Genomic DNA, 19,167 nt, shown 5'->3' with positions numbered 1-19,167 from the left:
TTCTAGACCTTCACAATCGACAGATTCTAGACCTTCACAATCGACAGATTCTAGACCTTCACAATCGACAGATTCTAGACCTTCACAATCGACAGATTCTAGACCTTCACAATCGACAGATTCTAGACCTTCACAATCGACAGATTCTAGACCTTCAATGTTGGCTTCAGCTTGGTCTAGCAAGCTCCATTCATCCTCGGCAGAGGTGAGCACAAAGGATACTATTGGTCAGCCACACGATGGGAACAAACACCAAGAGTCACCCACTCTACAGGCCGGAAAGAGCCGGAAAAAAAGGAAGTCGCCGTCTGGGGTAACAGACCACCCAGTCCAACAAAGAAAGAGGTCATCGCGTTCGACAGTTACGAGCAACCAGAAACAAAGATTGATGGAACAGAATCGGCTAGCCGCTCTGAGATGCCGCGAACGAAAGCATGACGAAGCACGAGCACTGAGGATAGAGTTGGAGAAATTGGAGGATCAGCACAGAAAGCTCTCTGAGTACCACGATGCATTGGAAGACGAGGTATTCAGGCTCAAGAGTCAAGTCCTGGAACACGGGCGCTGTGATTGCATTCTGCTGCGACAGTATATCGAGAGCGAGGCGCTTAAGATCGTGAACCTTTCGTTCGTGGCCTCTGGGTGCAGTCCGGGTACCTATACCACTACGATTCCCTAAGGCAGTGTAATTAGACACCTTTCGACATGTACCATACTATTCAAACTGCGCCATGTGGATTTGTCTCGTGCCCTGTACAGTTCCTTGGCTAGCAACGTCATGTGCGTATAACGACAGCCCTATGGGTGGGTTAATGAAACCACGTAGCCAGCTTTGTTTCATCAAGGCGAAATGATTGGGCTTTGTAGACGACTAAATGGACCGTTCTAGACTCATCCACCATTACATTTCTCAGCCACCTAAACTTAAATTACCTAGAGACAGATTAATATTTCATGAAAGCATTAGTACTTACTTACCCCTCTTTCACTTGTTCCGAGACAACCCTACAAAAAAAAAAGACGTTGGACCTTGTGGAACCTTCTCGACATCTCCAATCATGTCAAGACAACAAAGCCAAATCCAACATCTCATTGCTTTTGCCGGTTGTGGCTCTGTAACACCATCCTATACAGCTGAGCCTTTTTTCACTACCGTATTTCTTCAGCTGTACTGCTGAAGTCATTACCATTTTTTTTTCTTTCTTTCGCTTTTTTGTCTTTTGTTTTTTTTTTTTTCCCCAAGAACAAAAAAAAGAATTCCAGGATACCGAACACCTGCCACAATTCAAATGATTGACCTCTGGTGCACGGCTATGTAGGCCTTGTAATTAAAGTGCTGTGCCAATGACATAAAATCCTCCTCGTTGAATTAACAGATTAGTCGCACATGTCTCTGTGTGATCGGACGACTATGCCATCACAGTAGTCACGCATATCATGATCCAGCTCTCAGGTAGCGCCAATAATATTTCATTGCCGAGGAGCAAAGCGAATGCTGTCACATATCATATTTTCTCTCCTGATGGGGGGGATATCGGATCCCAGAGTACTCCCTGTCTGAACCTGAACAAGACTCTTGGCAGTCCAGATCTAGACCAGCTTGCTTGTGCAAGGAAGAGAAACAAGCATTGAGATTCCAGACATTAAAGTGCGTTATCAGCCCTACACTGTTTGGACCCGTATTACGAATTGTTTTACAAATGCGAGTAGGGACATCGCCACTGAGAGGGCCGGTCGTGCCATCTCGCTCGTAAAGGTATTTTTGAATCATAATCGGGGAATTGATTGAAAAGCGATCAAGTTGTCTTTTTCGTGCTGATCGGGTTGTTTTCTCCTACCTCCGACTACTGTTACAATGCTTTGGAAAATGACATGATCATCATCCTGGTCGGCGATCTAGACCTCGACGCCACCTTGTTCGACTTGCATCGTAGGGGCAACAAAAGACAGGTATACCATGATTGGCGGCGGAGTCCGATAAGATGACAAGACCGAATCGGGTACTTATAAGTTCGTACTTTGAAAATGATTCAATGCCGTTTAGTAGAAGGCAACCAACCCATCATCAACATTTCATCCATTTCTGGCCGATTCTCATTTCAATCAATCCCTGTTCTCTGACTCGACGTTATTCCACATGGCCACTTGTGACATATTGAAAGATAATGGTGCCTTCCATTACGGTATTGGCAACAGCCAATTTGAGGTACGTACGGCATGATAGCAGCTCATGGCCACAAACAGGTAACACTTCATTTGCTTTCACCGTATTTGCCTATCTCCAAAACCACAGTCACATTCTACAATGGATTGTGTGCAGCATCTTTTTTAGTGATCAATACTGATATTACCAAGCTGCCGATCGAGTTCCTCCTGTGTCCGTCTAGCCAGGGTCAGTATGCACATACTTTCACCATCTATGGTTTCCTGAAACTGACAGCCGTTTCAAAGATATCTTTTCTCAACCCTGCAGTGAGCCTGTGACAACGGGTCTACCAAACGTATCATCAAGTCTGTCTTTCACAACAAGACCCGATGAGCATGACGCCACTAGATACTGTGCGCCGAATCTTGACTCCACCCATCAAAGTCTTTTGACGGGCGGTGATGGGAGCTTCGACCCAATGGCTCATGCCAAAGACATAGACATCCCCGACTTCATATCTACCGGAATATGGACCAAGGACGTCCCGACCCAGATATCGCAAGACGGCACAGCGGAGGGTCACAATGTCAGAAATAACCAGCAAGAAATAAAAGACGGTAGTCAAAAAGACTTGGTAGAGGTCAAGTTGCGGTCAGCATCCCACAAGCCAAAGCACTTCCGTTCAAAGCCGGCAGTCTCTCCAGGTGTCGAACAAGCGCGCAACTGCCACAACAAAGTGGAGAAGCAGTATCGAGCCCGCTTGAAGAAACGTTTCGAAAGGCTGCTCGCGGCACTACAAGTGCCGACATCATCGCAAAATGTGGATGGGATTGCAATTGGCTCACTTGATGACAGTTACTACTATAGCAGAGGAGAGGTGTTGGATCTCGCGACGGAGCGAATTTTGATACTGAAGGAGGAGAATGAAAGGCTCACTCGCCGAGCCCAAGCGTCGTCGATTTATGTTTCGAAGTAGATACCGACAATGTAACACACGATATTATGATGGTCTATCGGTGGTAATACGGGAAGCCGGGAACAATGACGTACAACTTATAGTGGCGGAAGACCGACCACATTCCGTAGATGAGTTGACGCCATTGTGGTACAAGAGATGCTGGAAATCTTTTATTTACTCATAAGAAGTTGATCATTAGAGATTAATGAATATGGGCCAAGGACTACCAACGGTTAATTGTCCCCAAGGCAAAAATCCCGTGGCTGAAGGTCCGAGGTAATTGCCATGATCAAAAGACAGCTGTCCGCCTTATGCAGGGTAGCTTCGGTCTAACAGACACCAGAAGCTTAATAAGCGTGTAAGGTTGAAACCTTCTGATCCTACAGATTAGATTATACCCCAGCAAAAACATTGGCGTAAAATACACATGAGAGATTGATAGAGTATCTAACATAATTGACTTTGTGAATTTAATAGGTGATATTGCCTGTTTCTAAGCATGCCTGTTCATTATATAAAATCGCCGACCCACGGGATCTTCGGCACATCAAAGACGTCAGATGTCATGCCTGTATCAATGACCCTTTGTGAATCAGAAAGCTTAGATGACAAGAGCACATGGGACATAATTAAGAAGTCAGTATGTGGCATTTTAGGTCAGTATTTATTCTTTACACTCTCAAACTCATAGCCAGCTCTACTGTCAGCCGAAGCACAATTTTGTAAGCTACGATTTTGCTAAAAAAAAAAAAAAAAAGTTACCAACCGTTACATCGCTTGATAACTTCACGACAAAGATCCTTTATCGACCAGTAGAACAGTTTTCTTATACAATTGTGGGTTTTATTGGTAGTAGGTGACGAATTTGTCGCTGTGTCTTGGCGTCACCATGATCAGCATGGGGTTGTAAATGACACAATTTGCAACCCGATGACTCGTCATAATCACGGCATTGTACCGCATGTTATATAAATCACTACCGGACCATTAATCCATTGAACTGAAACTGAAAAGTGTGCTTTTGATGGTTGATATCACCGAGACGACAAAATGCAGGCAGACATTCCATATCGTCGCGGATCTCAAGCTCACGGTCAGGTAGGTAACGTGTCCAGAGTCAGGCTTTTCTAAGTTCTAACAAATGACTAAAGCAACCAGATGAGTGGAAACTCGAGCAAGGCCTTGAGGCAGCCCGTCTCAGTATTCGCAATCAGAGCAGCCTCCAAATCAACACTAACCCACACGAGTTGAAGCCATCTGATTCAGAAAAGATCATAAGCTACGACGACAACGATCTAGACGTTCAGGATGAGAGAGAGGGATGGAAGGGCTATGTAGAGTGGGAGGATTACCCTGAGAAGAAGGCCAAAGCTCATCAGCGGTTTCAACGCTTCAAGTTTCCACCACCACCTGAGTTTCAGCTCGAACCTCTTCCGGCTACGAATCCTGTTCTCGAGGGGAAAAGATGGAAGTTATGGCATAAAGCTATTGGAGGAGTTTTGACAAAGGTCCCTGAACTTAGTTGGGAGACCGTTCTCAAGGTAGATCTCCTCAAACTGGCAAGGAACCTTGAACGCTAACTATTGTAGGAAAAACATCCCGAGATGCTTCACCTTCTTGAATTCCCATACAATGGTGAAGCTCCAAAGAAGCTTCTGACAAAGAACTATATCATGCCAAACGAACTTCACTTCGTTCGAAATCATGGAGGTATTCCTGACATTGGCCACGACGCTTGGGATCTTCGTCTTGACGGTCTTGTCAACAAACCCCAAACCCTCACACTCAAGGACCTCCAAGACGAAACCCGCTTCCCACGGGTCACCAAGCTCGTCACGATTCAATGCAGTGGTACTCGCCGTTTTGAACAGATTGTTGAGTACCCTGGCGAAGGCGACGAGATGATTAACGCACCTTGGGCTGAAGGTGCCATCGGTACTGCGAAATGGACAGGCGTGAGTCTAAAGAAGGTAATCAAGCACTGTGGCGGTTTAAAAGAAGGCGCAAAGCATATCGAGCTTTATGGTGCGGATACATATTTCAAAGGTGGGCAGCTCATGAATTATGTTGTTTCGGTACCATGGTCCAAGGTAAAAATTCATGAGGTTCTTTTGGCGTGGGAGATGAATGGTAAGCCAATGCCTAAGATCCATGGTGCTCCGGTTCGAGCCGTTGTGATGGGGTACATTGGAGCTAGGAGTTGCAAGTGGCTGTACAGGATTAAGGCGATTGAGACACCAAGTCTTGCACCAGTATAGAGCAGGGAATATCTGTACTTCCAACAACAGACCGGCAAACATAATCAATTGCCTACCAGTAAGTGTTTGGCCATTGAATAGGCGGTATGCTGCATGGTTAACGCTTTGCAGTGGGTATTCAAATCCAGGAGATGCCTGTTAGCAGTGCCATCATATCCCCTTGGAACAAGGAGGTGGTAGTACATGACGGAGAAATAGAGGTTACAGGTGAGAATATCGACCTTAACTTCTTCCTTTGTATCTAATATGATCAGGTTGGGCATACTCAGGCGGAGGCCGATGGCCAGAACGCGTGGAAATCTCCTCCTCTGGCGGCCACGTGTGGTATGCTGTACCCATCGACAACCTCTCTCCCAAACACAAGTTCGCATGGCGCACCTTCAAGGGAAAAGTACCATGTGACCATGAAGGCTGGACCGAGCTTGTTGTCAGATGTTGGGACAACAGTCTCAACACACAGCCCATGGAGGTCAAACACAGTTGGAACTGGAGTCTCCATGTGACGAGCAGTTGTCATCGTGTGAAAGTGTATAGTGTCAATGTGAAGAAGGAAGCGACCAGAAAGAGGCTCATGGAGTTCAATGAGCATGAGGAGGGGTTCACGCCGATTACTAGACCTACAGGTTTCGTGCCGATGAGCATTGATGAGTATAAGAGCTTGACGAAAGAAGCTGAGCCAAGAGATGTTGACGAGTAGTTATGATTAATTGATTGGCTTCCAGCATTTGGCAATTATGTGCTTCGGTCAACTAACATATTGGTCTTTCTTCAAGTATTTGGCCATAAATCGCATGAAACCGTTTTAAAGGACTACTTGCTACATGGACAACTGGATAATCACATAGTCTTCTGACTGAAGGAAGCAGGGCCTACAGTAACGATAGGGCCTGGTATAAAATATATGTTTGAAGAACAACCCCGTTAGAGATCAGAGAATATAATTTCACCACGTGTATTTTGAGTGAAGAACAATTTTATATGCCTTGTGATTCGCTGAATCAGAGATGCGCTTGACAGGGCTTCTGAAGTGGTGGCCTGGCCAAAACAAAGTCATAAGCACAGACTGGGCATGTGTCATGTGCCGCAAGGTACCACGCTGCAATGCAACCAGAATGAAAGGTATGTTCGCAAGGAAGGTGACGCACATTGTCGGTGTCGGTAAATTCCTCTAGACAGATGACGCTTTGGAAAGTAATATCAGCTCTGCTAAGTTATCCTGGGCCTGTAAACTGAGATGCACGTACCATGTCATATTGGCTTCCATATTTGCCCACAAAGGATGGAAGCTGTTAGAGAGTTCCTGTTTCAACTCTTTACATGTCTTCTGAGGGGTTCTGGCATCCAACTCGGCTAGGTCCCTAGCTTCAGTGCTCGTTGATTGAGAAGGCACAGAAATGTTTGAGTTACTAGCATCACTGGAAGAAGCCGAACGTTGTGGTCTAATTAAATTATAAAGTCTTTCATGGCGTCAGCTAGCCCCGCATGTAGACAAGACGGATGAGGGGGACAGACATGGGTAAAAATAACAAGATGAAGGCAATAAAGCCCATCAATGGAAGCATCAAGACTGGGAGCAGCGCAGACTTTCCGGTGCCTGCATCCTGTCGTAAATAGTCCTGAGAGCTATTATTGGCCACACGGGCGTTGTTGTCTAATGCAGGCATGATCTATAATGGAGCCTCTAATAGAGTAAATATGTGCTTCGTAAATGTAAATGTGATTAAATTAAGTACCACAATCAATCGACATATAAGAATAGGCACAACAGTGACAAAAGTCGCTTATAATCATATATCACCTTAGATGTGATTTAGGTTTGTTTCTGTGCAAGGCCCACTGCATTTTATGATCTGATACCACCATTTCATTTATCAAGTCACACGCTGCTTAATCTGTTAGACGTCTGAATTGCCTACACGACGTTGGTGTCACCGACCGTGGTCTAGAATGTCCCATTAACGCCACCAAACGAAGTAGCCGGGAGGCGTCTGGACGAGACCGGAATCAGATCAGCTAGATGCATGCCACGATAACTTCTTACCTTTGATCACTCGATGACACCGAAGAATCTATTCTTGTTCAGGCTCCAAGTCGTGAGCCGAGAGGAAACGTAGCCAGCATATCAGCAGGAGGAATATCGGGTTAAACAGCAAGTTCATGGTATAAAATGCTCCCCAGATAGCTGCAACGCACCGTACCCTCTCCCATATCGGTGATCTTCTCTTATCATATCCCCTCAACCAAATACCTCTCTCTAATAGTACATGTTGCATGTTTTTCATCATGGAAATCCGACCCGAGCTTTTATATCATGTATTAATCACTGTCATTGACTATGATAAGGACCCCTCTGGTGCTCAACGCTCCACTTATGTTCTCGGCACGCGAGGTTCCCTCGAGTCGGCTAAAAGCTCAGCTTACCGAGTTTTAAACACCCTTCGGTATACGCCTGGTGACTTTGCCGAATATGCCGTACACTCAAGTCATCAGGGGACGTGGAGATATGGCGAAGGTGTTATGGTATACGCCAGGACACCAGCTGGTCGAACCTTTTTAATTTCACTGCAAGCAACCCCAAACGACGATCAATTTGTAGTCCAATACGACGGCAGCATTATGCTTCCTAAAGGAATATCATCTCTGCAATACATTTTGCAAACAACCATCGACTACAATAAGGATAGGAGTGGCGCTCAACAGGAGACGCAGATCGAGGGAACATTTCTTCACCGATCAGAAGCGCTGGCAGCAGCCCGCAACTTACTAGACCCGCTTGACTTTGAAGACTTTGAGACCCCAGAAAAGATGGACGGAGAATGGCCTTATGGTGACAACGTCGTGGCCCATGCGATTTCGGAGTCTGGTCTCAATTTATTTGTCGCTGTACAAACTACCTCATGCATTGAAGGGACATTCAACGGCCTGTAGGATAGTCGGAAGAACACATGAGATTGTTTGGAAAACACCAAAGACAAGTGTAGTTTGCCACTCATGCAAATATGGAATCTTTTATCCACATAACTATTATATATGAGACGTGATTGGTATTATTCTGATAATGGGGTAATTCCCTTACCCGCAACTTGTTAAGATTCGGTTATCAGCGCACCCTACCATCGGACCTATAGAATGTCGGGTAAAGCCTACTAGAGCTCTAACAGTGACATGGTTTTGAAGAAAAAGTCCAACATGTTTAAGACAAGTAGAGTCGTTATTCTTGGAATTGTACCGTCTCGGTGTCACTTTCAGATATAGGCAATGCATCGACGGTAAAGTTCACAATCCGTGCAGCACAGAGGCTTCGTCCAAGAGCCAAAATATTTGAGCGTCATACGGTAAACATCTAACAGTGGCAAAAATGATGCCAAATCATAGTGACATGCGAATGCTACTAGATAGGCAAAATTAGAAAGCGGATAGGGCCAACGCCAAAGGATGTCATGATGTTATAACTAGCTTTTACTAATCAACCCAACGTGCGAGACGCCACAATGTAACTTCTTGGAACCCGTCAGCCGAATGATTCACTGCATTCACAACGCAAGTACATCGGAGTTTTGTGAGATGGGCTTGATCAAGCGATTCTAAGACCCCAATTGCTGTAACCTTTATAAGACGGTGCGTTTTCAAAACATTTCAGAACTTCGAAAAAAATCGGAACTGAATTTGTTACTAGCAAGCTGCTATTTCTAGTGCAACATGCTGTAACATGTGACATCAACGTCAAACTTACGCGATATGACTTATCATGCATCAGGCCATCTGTCTTTGGTCTCCGCTGCGACACGGATGGCTTCGCAACCAATACACCCTTGGACCTCCATTGGCCCGAGGCAACGGTTCACAACTGATGTTATAAACTTTACTGCAAATGATATGATTAACATCAGTTTCATAATCTTTCTAGGTCCTCGTAAGAAGAAACCAAATATGACCCGGTCAGATCATGAAACGCGGTTGTATCATGATGATACGCCTCTGACAAAGGTGCCCGCTTTACTTGACCTTCCGACAAAGCGTTTCTTATAGGTATCTTCTCGCCAATAGCCCAACTCTTGGAAGTCATTAAGATACTGATCTGCCGATTTGTCCGCTATTTTACATATCGTCTCGTACAAATCTCCCGTCGCAGCCAAAACCCTACCCAATGAGTGACGGCAGCTGGACTTCTGAGCCTCTTGTGCTCAACTTTGAGCACTTGGGTCGAGGTGATGTTGCCTTGGTAGGCGGGAAGAATTCTTCTCTTGGCGAAATGATTGGAGCCCTTAGCACTGAGGGAATTCCTGTTCCGCCTGGATTCGCCACGACTACATATGCATATTGGCATTACGTTGACGCCAACAATATCCGAGGAAAGATCACAGGGCTCATCGATGAGTGGCAGTCTGGCCACTACAGCCTTGGAGAGACCGGCTACGCAATCCGGAAGTTATTTCTCAAGGGAGTGTGGCCGGCGGACACTATGGATTCCATCGCGGCTGGCTATCATGAACTCTGTGCCAAGGCCGGAAAGACTGAGTTGAGGGTAGCTGTGCGATCGAGTGCAACAGCGGAAGATCTTCCCGATGCAAGTTTTGCAGGCCAACAAGATACATATCTGCACATCACCGGCGAACGTGAGCTTCTGCACTATTCCAAGCGATGCTATGCTTCACTGTTCACGGATCGAGCTATCAGCTATCGCCAGATCAATGGCTATTCTCAAACAAGTGTCGCGCTCTCTATAGGGGTACAGCAAATGGTGCACTCTGATCTCGCTGGCTCTGGAGTCATGTTCTCCATCGACACTGAGAGTGGATTTGATAAGATCGTGTTGATCAATGGTGCCTGGGGTCTCGGTGAGAATGTGGTTCAAGGAAACGTCAACCCCGATGAATATCAGGTATTCAAGCCTCTTTTGTCCAACAAGAACTTGTCACCTATCCTTGAAAAGAAATGTGGAAGCAAATTGATCAAGATGGTATATGGTGACAAGCATATTCCCACCCGCAACGTCCCTACTTCCATGGCAGAACGTGCTGCGTTTGTGCTCACCGATGCAGAAATCCTACAACTAGCCCGATGGGCCTGCGTCATTGAGAAGCATTATGGATGCCCCATGGATATGGAATGGGCAAAGGACGGTACAACCGGGCAGATGTTTATAGTCCAAGCCCGTCCAGAGACAGTTCAGTCCCAGCGTGACACTGCGGTCTTCAACACTTACACTGTTGGAAAAAGAGGGCGCACACTAACGACCGGACTGTCCATCGGCGACAAGGCAGCGGCGGGCCGAGTATGCCTCCTGACGTCCGCCAAAGATATCAGTAGCTTCGTCGATGGTTCTATCCTGGTAACAGAGGCGACTGATCCAGATTGGGTGCCTATCATGAAGCGTGCAGCTGCCATAGTCACGGATCAGGGTGGACGCACTTCCCATGCCGCCATAGTCAGCCGTGAACTGGGTGTACCCGCCGTTGTGGGCACAGGTAATTCCACATACGTGCTACACAGTTGCCAGGATATTACCGTGTCATGCGCCGAAGGCGACACAGGTCTAGTCTATGATGGTCTGTCTGAAATCACAGCCAAGAGCATTGATCTGTCTCAGCTGCCTGCAACTCGCACAAAGGTCATGCTCAATCTTGCCAACCCATCATCTGCTTATCGCTGGTGGCGTCTCCCTGTTGATGGCATCGGTCTTGCTCGCATGGAATTCGTCATCAGCAACTCTATTCAGGTCCACCCAATGGCACTAATTAATTTTGACCATCTGAAAGATGAAAGTGCCAAGACAGAGATTGCCAGACTGACAAAAGGATACAAGAACAAGCCTGATTACTTTGTTGATAAATTGTCTTACGGCCTTGCTACCCTTTGTGCTGCGGTATATCCCAAGCCAGCTATCATTCGCATGAGCGACTTCAAGTCAAATGAGTATGCTGGCCTGATTGGGGGTGCTGAACTAGAGCTCCAAGAAGACAATCCCATGATAGGCTTTCGCGGAGCCTCACGTTACTACTCACCTCGCTACAAGGAGGGGTTTGCACTCGAGTGTCAAGCTGTGAGGAGGGTGCGCGAGACCATGGGTCTTACTAATGCTATTGTCATGATCCCTTTCTGTCGCACTATAAAAGAAGCCAGAAAGGTACTTGATGTCATGAAGGAGAATGGCCTCAAGCGAGGCGAAAATGGGTTGGAAGTATACGTCATGTGCGAGATACCTTCGAATGTAATCTTGGCCCATAACTTTACTGACTATTTTGACGGATTCTCTATCGGCTCCAACGATCTCACGCAACTCGTCCTGGGTATAGATCGGGACTCAAGCGAGCTCGCTAATCTTTTCAATGAACAGGACGAGGCTATCAAGTGGATGATAGCCAGGGTCATCGAAGTGGCCCATACGAAGGGGTGCAAGATTGGTCTATGTGGTCAGGCTCCAAGCGACCATCCAGAGTTTGCCAAATTCTTGGTGGACCACGGAATTAATTCCATCTCAGTGACTCCCGATAGCTTTGTTTTGGTGAAGAAACAAGTTCTGGCCAGCGAGAAGATGTAACTGAAGGTCATAGCCCTTTGGTTAGTGCAGAGTATCATCATAGGACTTTCCTTTGTGCAATCCATCAGAACCTTCAACGCAATTTATCGTTTTATTTACTTTTGAACTACATGGGTATAGGGTGCAACTGGCTTGGTTGCAAGATTCGGGACAGTTTTCATTCTTGATACTAGGTAAAGCAACTCAGATTGTAATGTTTTCACTTGCTTTCCATGCCTCATGCTATGTCAATAATGAATATCATAAATACGTTCAAGTCATACTAGCCATGCATGAAACGACTGTAATGACTCTAAACCAACTGAATTGTCACCTGTTAGAGTGCCTGGCGGCTTGTCCTGTCTCTACGCTTCCAGTATTCTCTAGTGATGTATACAGCATGTCATCGTACTTCCTGACCCTCATGGATCACATAAATAATGAGGAATATTCCCCAGATGAAATTAACTATTGAAGAATATTTTATAACTTCATCCACTAGAGAATATGGTGCATGTACATTATCACCTTTACAACGCACTTCCCCATTTATAATCAGATCTCAACACGAGAATCATTCAAGCAGAGAATCCTCACTATAGAGAATCCTCACTATAGAGAATCCTCACTAGTGATAATCACTGGGTTAATTTGATCATTTCACTGTTTAACACTAGATGAGCTTCGAGATACTAAATTGACAAAATCACCATCCATCACTACTCACCAACTCAACCTTTCGTTTCAGCTCCACAGCAGAAACCGATAGCATACTCTCTTCCTCTCCATCCAGCACCATTTCAACTTGACTGACGATTCCTTCTTTTCCAATAACGGCAGGCATGCTAAAACAGCAACCGAATTGTGGCTGAAAGAAGCTGACTGGCCCCCAGATACGTTTATCGGAAAGAATTGAAGAGCAGATGTTGGCCACGACGGTACCAATCCCAAAGCCGGCGGAGCCTTTGGCACGTATCAGCTCCTGGGATCGATGCTTGCAGGTGGTCTCAATCCTTTCACGATCGATACCTTGACTGTGCGGCGAATCTGAAATACAAACGCCTCCAATGGTTGCTGATGACCATGCGACAATTTGACGTTCCCCATGAATGCCTACCACATATGCGCACACCTCGCTTGGCATGACCTACACAGTCAGTAACTGAATTCTTACGAGCTGCGTTATATCAGGGGGTCTCAACTGACAAGGGCTCGAGAGGCCAGCATTCCGCAAAGCCTATCAGTGTCCAAAAAGGTTCCTGTTCCCATGACTTGTGAAGATGGTAGACCCGAAAGCTCTTTTGCCATGGATGTCAAGAGATCGACAGGATCAGCGACTATGAGCAAGATAGTTTCGGGTCCAAAAGGCTTCATCGCATCAATAACTCCCCGTAGCATTGAACAATTTCGGGATGTATAATCCACAGTAGTCTGGCCTGTGTAGGGATCCTTATTAGCACATCTTCTCTGTATTCCTGTATCGTATAGAACAAACCTATCGTGTGCTTGACTGCCGAGGTGATGACGACAACATCACATTGGGATGCTTGCTTGAATGTGCCGGGTCGCACCCGCGTGCCCGTCTTGGTACTGTAGGCTGCATCGGAAAGATCCTCAACTTGAGCATTTCTTCGTTCAAGATCAAGGTCGACGAGTAGTAGTTCTCTGACGACGGATGAAATAATAAGATTGTAAGCGACTACTCCGCCCACTTCTCCTACCCCAACTATAGCGACATGAGAAGATGAATTCATTGCGCCTAGATCTTTGACCCCAATAAATGCGGCGTAAACCATCGTAACATATGTCTAATAAGTACAGCAGCCGACAAGAGTGCTCTACACTCGACTACCAAGTATCCGATGCTCAGTGTTCTGATTTCGGCACATCGTACCATTCCAACTCCATGTGTCAGTAATACTTACGTCAAAGTGTGCTTACATCTTTGCATCCACTGCTAAGTGCGTATCCAACCATTTTCAACCGTACAGCCACGGCCGGTTCTGGACGGAGGAAAGTCTAGATCAATTAGCCACATACACTGTGGCTACCACACCATTTCATGGATGCATGATGTACGATCAGATCATGTACGATCAGATCATGTGATACAAGATTCCTTCCATGATAACATCTAGTGATCCGTGTGATTAGACTTGCCTAGTTTCGTGCTTACACTTACGCTACACATGGATCATTGCACGTCAACATTCTATATTTGTGCTCCACACAAGTCTACAAAGTCGTATCATACGTGAACGATTTACGTCGTAGTCATGAATAAATTGAATCCTCTTTTTAGCATGTGACTCCATAGTACTTGATGTCTGCTACGTATCTTTTTGGTCGGGGACTTGGTTAAGAATAATCTGTGGCGAGTTTTGGTCCAGTACCGAATGTTCCAAGTAATTACAACTTCATTCTGAAGTTATCCAACCGATACACATCATCCAAACTGACTGGTCTGAGATTGACATCTTACACCATGCCTCCTTTTACCGTGGGCAACTACCTTGCTGAGAGGTTGGTTCAGATCGGCATTCGTCACCATTTCATTGTCCCAGGAGACTACAATCTCATTCTTCTCGATAAGCTCGAAGCTCATCCATCTCTGACAGAAGTTGGATGTACAAATGAGCTTAACTGCTCTCTAGCCGCTGAAGGGTACAGCCGTGGCAAAGGAGTTGGCGTTTGTGTTGTCACCTTTAGTGTGGGTGCTTTCTCTGCTTTCAATGGCATAGGCAGTGCATACGCAGAGGATCTTCCTCTCATAGTTGTCAGCGGAGCTCCAAACACAAACTATGCTGGTCAAAAGCTACTTCACCACACCCTTGGTGAATGTGATAATTCTTACCAGCTGCAAATGGTCAGGCATATCACATGTTATGCTGCGAGTATACGCCATGCCGAACAAGCTCCAGAGATTATCGATAACGCCATTCTGTCGGCTCTGACACGGCGTAAGCCCGTCTACATTGAGATACCGACTAATTTGGCTGGCGAGACTTGCATGCATCCCGGACCGATTAGCGCCATTACCAAAAGACTTGTTAGTGATGAGCATGCGCTGAATTTCGCCGTTTCCAAGGTCTCCGAATACTTGGAGGGAAAGCAGAAATGCGTGGTTGTGGTCGGTCCTAAGGTACGAAGGGCGAGGGCGCAAGAAGCTCTACTTCAGCTATCAGAAGCCATCGGATGCGCCGTCGTTCTTCAGCCAGCAGCAAAAGGATCGTTTCCAGAGGATCACACCCAATTTGCCGGGATATTCTGGGGTCAGGTCAGCACGCTAGGGGCAGACACCATCGTCAACTGGGCGGATGTTCTTCTTTGTATCGGGACGGTCTTTACCGATTATAGCACGGTTGGTTGGACAGCTCTACCGAGCGTTCCACAGATCATTGTCGACATGCACAGTGTATCTGTAGCCACGCGCTTTTATACTAGCGGTCTTCAGCTATCCGACTTCTTGCTCAGACTCGCAGAGACAGTATGCTGGAATGATATTACCATGGTTGAGTATAATAGGTTGCGCCCTGATACTCAGACGGTGCAGAAGCCACATGGACCAGAGAGATTGACTAGAAAAGAAATCTCTCGCCAGACTCAGCTTCTGCTGGACTCTGACACGACGGTCTTTGCAGATACCGGCGATTCGTGGTTTAACGGCCTTCAATTAAACCTCACACACGGTGCGGAATTTGAAATCGAAATGCAATGGGGTCATATCGGATGGTCTATACCAGCATCGTTTGGCTACGCACTGGCGAGACCACAGCAACAAACCATCGTCCTAGTAGGCGATGGTGCGTTTCAAGTGACTGGTCAAGAGGTCTCGCAGATGGTCCGATTCCATCTTCCAATCATCATACTATTAATGAACAATAAAGGGTACACAATTGAGGTGGAGATTCATGACGGACTGTACAATCGTATACAGGATTGGAATTATGCGTGGTTCGTTGAAGCTTTCAATTCAGAGGGTGGAGAAGGGAAAGCACTCGGTCTACAAGCACGGACTCCCGCAGAACTTTCTGAGTGTCTTCAAAGAGCCTTGGGGCACAAGATTGGGCCTACACTTATCGACTGTAGCATACACCGTGATGATTGTAGCAGGGAGCTGATTACTTGGGGGCACTTTGTTGCAGCTGCCAATAGCCGTGTTCCAAGAAGGGAGGATTAACTTTGTTTCATGCTAGATTGATTCCCATTATTTAACACTGAAATGGAAACAGCCTTGCCTTCCCTGCAGTGGAGTGGATAGCTTCGTAATAAGTGTAAATGATAAGCAACCAACCAACCAACCAACCAACAGACGTGTTGGTTTCAAGGCGGAGTTCTCGGTCGGAAAATAAGTTTCGGCAGTTAGCCTTTGCTCCTGTCGCTAGGTGTCCACCCGGTTACCGTCACCCGAAATTAAAATTCAAGGATCGATACGGCATCTAAAAATATCAAGATACACTAAAGTGTTTATATTTTGCAATAACGCCCAACTTTCAACTGGGCCAATATTCCAACCAGCGAGTTTTGGTGCGATTCGAAAGTTATCATGTACAAAAGGGATTTTGATTCTGTCTATTTAGAGGTAGATGTAACCGTGGTAGCAGATTGCTTCCAGTCGTGGGGGTGGTCTGTATCATGCAAGATGTTGCGCTGACTTTCACCATCATCAGAATCCAATGGAGTTGGGTCGGGCATGTTGACATATTTCCGGCGACCCATCTCAAAATCATTCTTGCCACTGATTCCTTGACCACTGCTGTCAGCAGAAGGACCCTTGGGGCCAGAGCTGCGTCCGATGCTACCGAATGGTAGATACTTGATGAGAGGACGGAAGGCAACCAAAGAGGCTGTCAGGATGGAAATGCCAAACTCAAGGACAGAGCTGTAGAAAATTGTAGTCAGTAAGATTGCACTCCAAATTGGATTAAATGGAAAAAAGGTTGTGCACTTACTAGATGAAAGACTCCAGCTGCTTATCCAAAGCCTCAACAATGTTCTTGGCATTGACAATCTGGATCAGGCTCTGCATTCGAATGATACTGATGACGACAGTCGAAGCACCGAGACCAAGTAGAATGATGATGGCAACCTTGGTTCTTCTACCCATCTGCAAGCCCTTGAGTAGAAAGATGGGAAGAACAGCGTAGAACAAAGCTGATGCAATGTCCAACGCAGCCACGGCAAACCCCAAACCTGCCAGTTGCTTTGAGCTGAGACACTTGCCGGTACCGTCTCCCCAAACAGCCTTGAGTGGTATGCATTGGAAGACATCAACCAGAAGACAGCCTAGGGCGTAGATGCCGATGACAACCATAGTTCCCACGAGTAGTTGTTGCGTACGAGGCCAGCCTTGCACAATTCTATGAAGAACCAGCGCTACACTGATGCGAACGATAGGAAATCCAGCGACATATGTGATTTGGGCGATGGTGAAGTATCGTTGGGCTTCCATGACATTGTAGTTGGCCATGCCGGCAATAACTTCGGGGTCCGAGACGCCGAATCCGTAGTGGAGAGAAACGAATGTGAAGGCGCACATGAGAATGAATGCGACCATGGCTACAGCGATGACATAATCGTCATATCCGAGAGTCGTCAATTTGGTTCGCACACCGAGACGGGCAAGGACGATGACGCCGTCGATGGCGATGAAGGCGGCCATCACAGGGCCGAGACTATCGCGGACAGCCATGGTATGTCTGTACTGCAATCCATTTGTTAGCGCTTGCAAACAAAGGAGCACGAGATGAGTACTTTGTACTTACAAAAGATGGACGATAGTTGGTAGGAGTAGCTTGTTGAAAACAACTAAGGACGGCAACTAAACTAGTTCGCACGGGATAGTCGATCTTATTTAGACTCCATATGGCCAGGAACGAATTTGGTTCTAAGACATTTGTAGATTAAATTCAGGACGGATTTGACGTTGGTCTTGAAGATTTTTGTTTTCAACCTTGACCCTTGCCTCGTCTGCCGCAGCGGCGAGCGGGCGGATGGCAGGGGTCAACAATCCGTGGCGGGGCGAACAAGGTCCTTGCCGGGAGAACTAGACTAGTTGCCCGTTTGTGGGCTTGACGAGTTTGATTAGTAGGATGATTGGATGTTGATGCTTGTTGTCTCCCTGTCGAGTCCACCGAGGAAACTGGTTTCCGTTGAAACGGTTCGTTAGTCCAAGGCATTGTCAGCGAGTTGTAGCAAAAGAAAATGCCTGGGGCTTTCACTTCTCACATTCTGAAATATGATATAATACTCGGGGCCGAGGTCAGCAAGGCATTTCGATGAATCATGTCTCGTAATCAACTGGGCCCCCCTTGTCAGGTCAGGAGAGGTTGCAGAAAGAATTTGCGGAATTTGTTGCGTCTACAGTCCCGACTGTCTGTACTGGAGGGGCTCATTCTCATCTACCGATGGGTGCCAAGTTGTTGGTCGCGAGAGCAAAACATTTACTCGTTTGGGAGTACTACGCGTTTAACCCTTGAGTCAATATGCCGCCTTGTACATATAACAACAGTTAGGTCGCTTGACGCGTCTAAAACAGAAGGGTTGAATGAGCTTATCTTCATTTTCATGCACTGACAGCCACAAATTCGCCGAACAGTCCCACAAGGCGAAACACACGGGAAATAGAATAGTCAGCGTCGCCCCTCGCAGAAGCAAACATACGAAGACTCGGATGAGACTCAGCCGCTCGCAAGGTTTTCCCTGTTCAAGAAGTGATGATCATTTGTTTGCGTCTTCAGCTGTCTTGAAACTGATAATTCTTTATGCATCTTTATTTTACTTGTCATGTTTGTTATTGTGGCAGTGGCTGCATTTAAATATCATTTTTATTTTGCTTTTTCTTTCTCCGGTCCGTTTTAGCCGTGCCTTTGTCATTGGATCCGGAGGTTTCCCAGCGGTCACTTTTTTTTCTTACGAGAGAATTGACAATTGAAACATGACAAAACTTGGGGTCTGATGGTCTCTGCCTGCCCTGGCATGACAATCAGCTAAGACAAGACAAGACTCGTTCACGAACGGGACCCCATTGTGGTCCGAGAGATAACTAGCACGCAAATCATGTCGACGGACGCGGGAAGATCCTTGACCCCTCCGGAGGGTTATTTGGTTAGACCCAACGGTACGAAGCATTGAATGTGGAGAGAATGTCGCAACAAGGGAGTTCTTTCGTCAGGCACATGCATAACCGAGATAGACAAACCCACAAATACAGGGCCAAGTATCAAATAATTTGCTTTGCCAGGCCTCCCCATAATCAACTAGTCCAAATGCTGACCATGATAGG

The 19,167-nt window shown here is 46.3% G+C and overlaps 10 protein-coding genes across 10 annotated transcripts; 7 read left to right on the top strand and 3 right to left on the bottom strand.

The window, feature by feature from the left end:
* The first annotated feature begins 133 nt into the window (after positions 1 to 133).
* On the top strand, positions 134 to 791 carry EDB82DRAFT_507115 (uncharacterized protein). The gene has a single exon (XM_025727776.2). It carries the CDS (start codon positions 158 to 160, stop codon positions 677 to 679), a length of 522 nt encoding a protein of 173 aa, XP_025582210.2. The 5' UTR covers positions 134 to 157; the 3' UTR covers positions 680 to 791.
* Positions 792 to 2,044: 1,253 nt separating this feature from the next.
* On the top strand, positions 2,045 to 3,548 carry EDB82DRAFT_507111 (uncharacterized protein). Its single transcript, XM_065608777.1, has 3 exons — positions 2,045 to 2,206; positions 2,356 to 2,392; positions 2,452 to 3,548. The coding sequence occupies exons 1-3, from the start codon at positions 2,138 to 2,140 to the stop codon at positions 3,120 to 3,122; spliced, it is 777 nt and encodes a 258-aa protein (XP_065464026.1). The 5' UTR covers positions 2,045 to 2,137; the 3' UTR covers positions 3,123 to 3,548.
* Positions 3,549 to 4,110: 562 nt separating this feature from the next.
* EDB82DRAFT_568071 (Oxidoreductase, molybdopterin-binding domain-containing protein) lies at positions 4,111 to 6,289 on the top strand. Its single transcript, XM_065609860.1, has 7 exons — positions 4,111 to 4,202; positions 4,256 to 4,645; positions 4,694 to 4,978; positions 5,114 to 5,316; positions 5,365 to 5,420; positions 5,474 to 5,569; positions 5,617 to 6,289. Exons 1-7 carry the CDS (start codon positions 4,155 to 4,157, stop codon positions 6,057 to 6,059), a joined length of 1,521 nt encoding a protein of 506 aa, XP_065464025.1. The 5' UTR covers positions 4,111 to 4,154; the 3' UTR covers positions 6,060 to 6,289.
* On the bottom strand, positions 6,290 to 7,190 carry EDB82DRAFT_507103 (uncharacterized protein). Its single transcript, XM_065608776.1, has 3 exons — positions 6,875 to 7,190; positions 6,607 to 6,819; positions 6,290 to 6,544 (listed from the first exon to the last, which is right to left on the bottom strand). Exons 1-3 carry the CDS (start codon positions 7,024 to 7,026, stop codon positions 6,361 to 6,363), a joined length of 549 nt encoding a protein of 182 aa, XP_065464024.1. The 5' UTR covers positions 7,027 to 7,190; the 3' UTR covers positions 6,290 to 6,360.
* A 455-nt stretch (positions 7,191 to 7,645) lies between these two features.
* On the top strand, positions 7,646 to 8,290 carry EDB82DRAFT_527206 (uncharacterized protein; the record flags this gene model as incomplete). Its single annotated transcript, XM_025727773.1, has 1 exon — positions 7,646 to 8,290. One exon carries the CDS (start codon positions 7,646 to 7,648, stop codon positions 8,288 to 8,290), a length of 645 nt encoding a protein of 214 aa, XP_025582207.1.
* A 1,023-nt stretch (positions 8,291 to 9,313) lies between these two features.
* On the top strand, positions 9,314 to 12,000 carry EDB82DRAFT_246734 (uncharacterized protein). Its single transcript, XM_025727772.2, has one exon. The coding sequence runs from the start codon at positions 9,510 to 9,512 to the stop codon at positions 11,901 to 11,903; it is 2,394 nt and encodes a 797-aa protein (XP_025582206.1). The 5' UTR covers positions 9,314 to 9,509; the 3' UTR covers positions 11,904 to 12,000.
* Positions 12,001 to 12,526: 526 nt separating this feature from the next.
* Positions 12,527 to 13,820, bottom strand: EDB82DRAFT_507093 (lactate dehydrogenase/glycoside hydrolase). The gene is made up of 3 exons (XM_025727771.2): positions 13,378 to 13,820; positions 13,089 to 13,318; positions 12,527 to 13,029 (listed from the first exon to the last, which is right to left on the bottom strand). Exons 1-3 carry the CDS (start codon positions 13,676 to 13,678, stop codon positions 12,589 to 12,591), a joined length of 972 nt encoding a protein of 323 aa, XP_025582205.2. The 5' UTR covers positions 13,679 to 13,820; the 3' UTR covers positions 12,527 to 12,588.
* Positions 13,821 to 14,155: 335 nt separating this feature from the next.
* Positions 14,156 to 16,090, top strand: EDB82DRAFT_538868 (thiamine diphosphate-binding protein). Its single transcript, XM_025727770.2, has one exon. It carries the CDS (start codon positions 14,368 to 14,370, stop codon positions 16,060 to 16,062), a length of 1,695 nt encoding a protein of 564 aa, XP_025582204.1. The 5' UTR covers positions 14,156 to 14,367; the 3' UTR covers positions 16,063 to 16,090.
* A 364-nt stretch (positions 16,091 to 16,454) lies between these two features.
* EDB82DRAFT_431466 (uncharacterized protein) lies at positions 16,455 to 17,574 on the bottom strand (the record flags this gene model as incomplete). The annotated part of the gene is made up of 2 exons (XM_025727769.2): positions 16,455 to 16,764; positions 16,835 to 17,574. 2 exons carry the CDS (start codon positions 17,572 to 17,574, stop codon positions 16,455 to 16,457), a joined length of 1,050 nt encoding a protein of 349 aa, XP_025582203.2.
* Positions 17,575 to 18,190: 616 nt separating this feature from the next.
* Positions 18,191 to 18,922, top strand: EDB82DRAFT_246699 (uncharacterized protein). The gene has a single exon (XM_065607303.1). It carries the CDS (start codon positions 18,430 to 18,432, stop codon positions 18,814 to 18,816), a length of 387 nt encoding a protein of 128 aa, XP_065464023.1. The 5' UTR covers positions 18,191 to 18,429; the 3' UTR covers positions 18,817 to 18,922.
* Positions 18,923 to 19,167: the final 245 nt, after the last annotated feature.

This window comes from Fusarium venenatum (assembly GCF_020744135.1).
Source record: "Fusarium venenatum strain MPI-CAGE-CH-0201 chromosome Unknown EDB82scaffold_3, whole genome shotgun sequence".
NCBI lineage: Eukaryota > Fungi > Ascomycota > Sordariomycetes > Hypocreales > Nectriaceae > Fusarium > Fusarium venenatum.
This window is presented reverse-complemented; position numbering and strand designations above follow the sequence as displayed.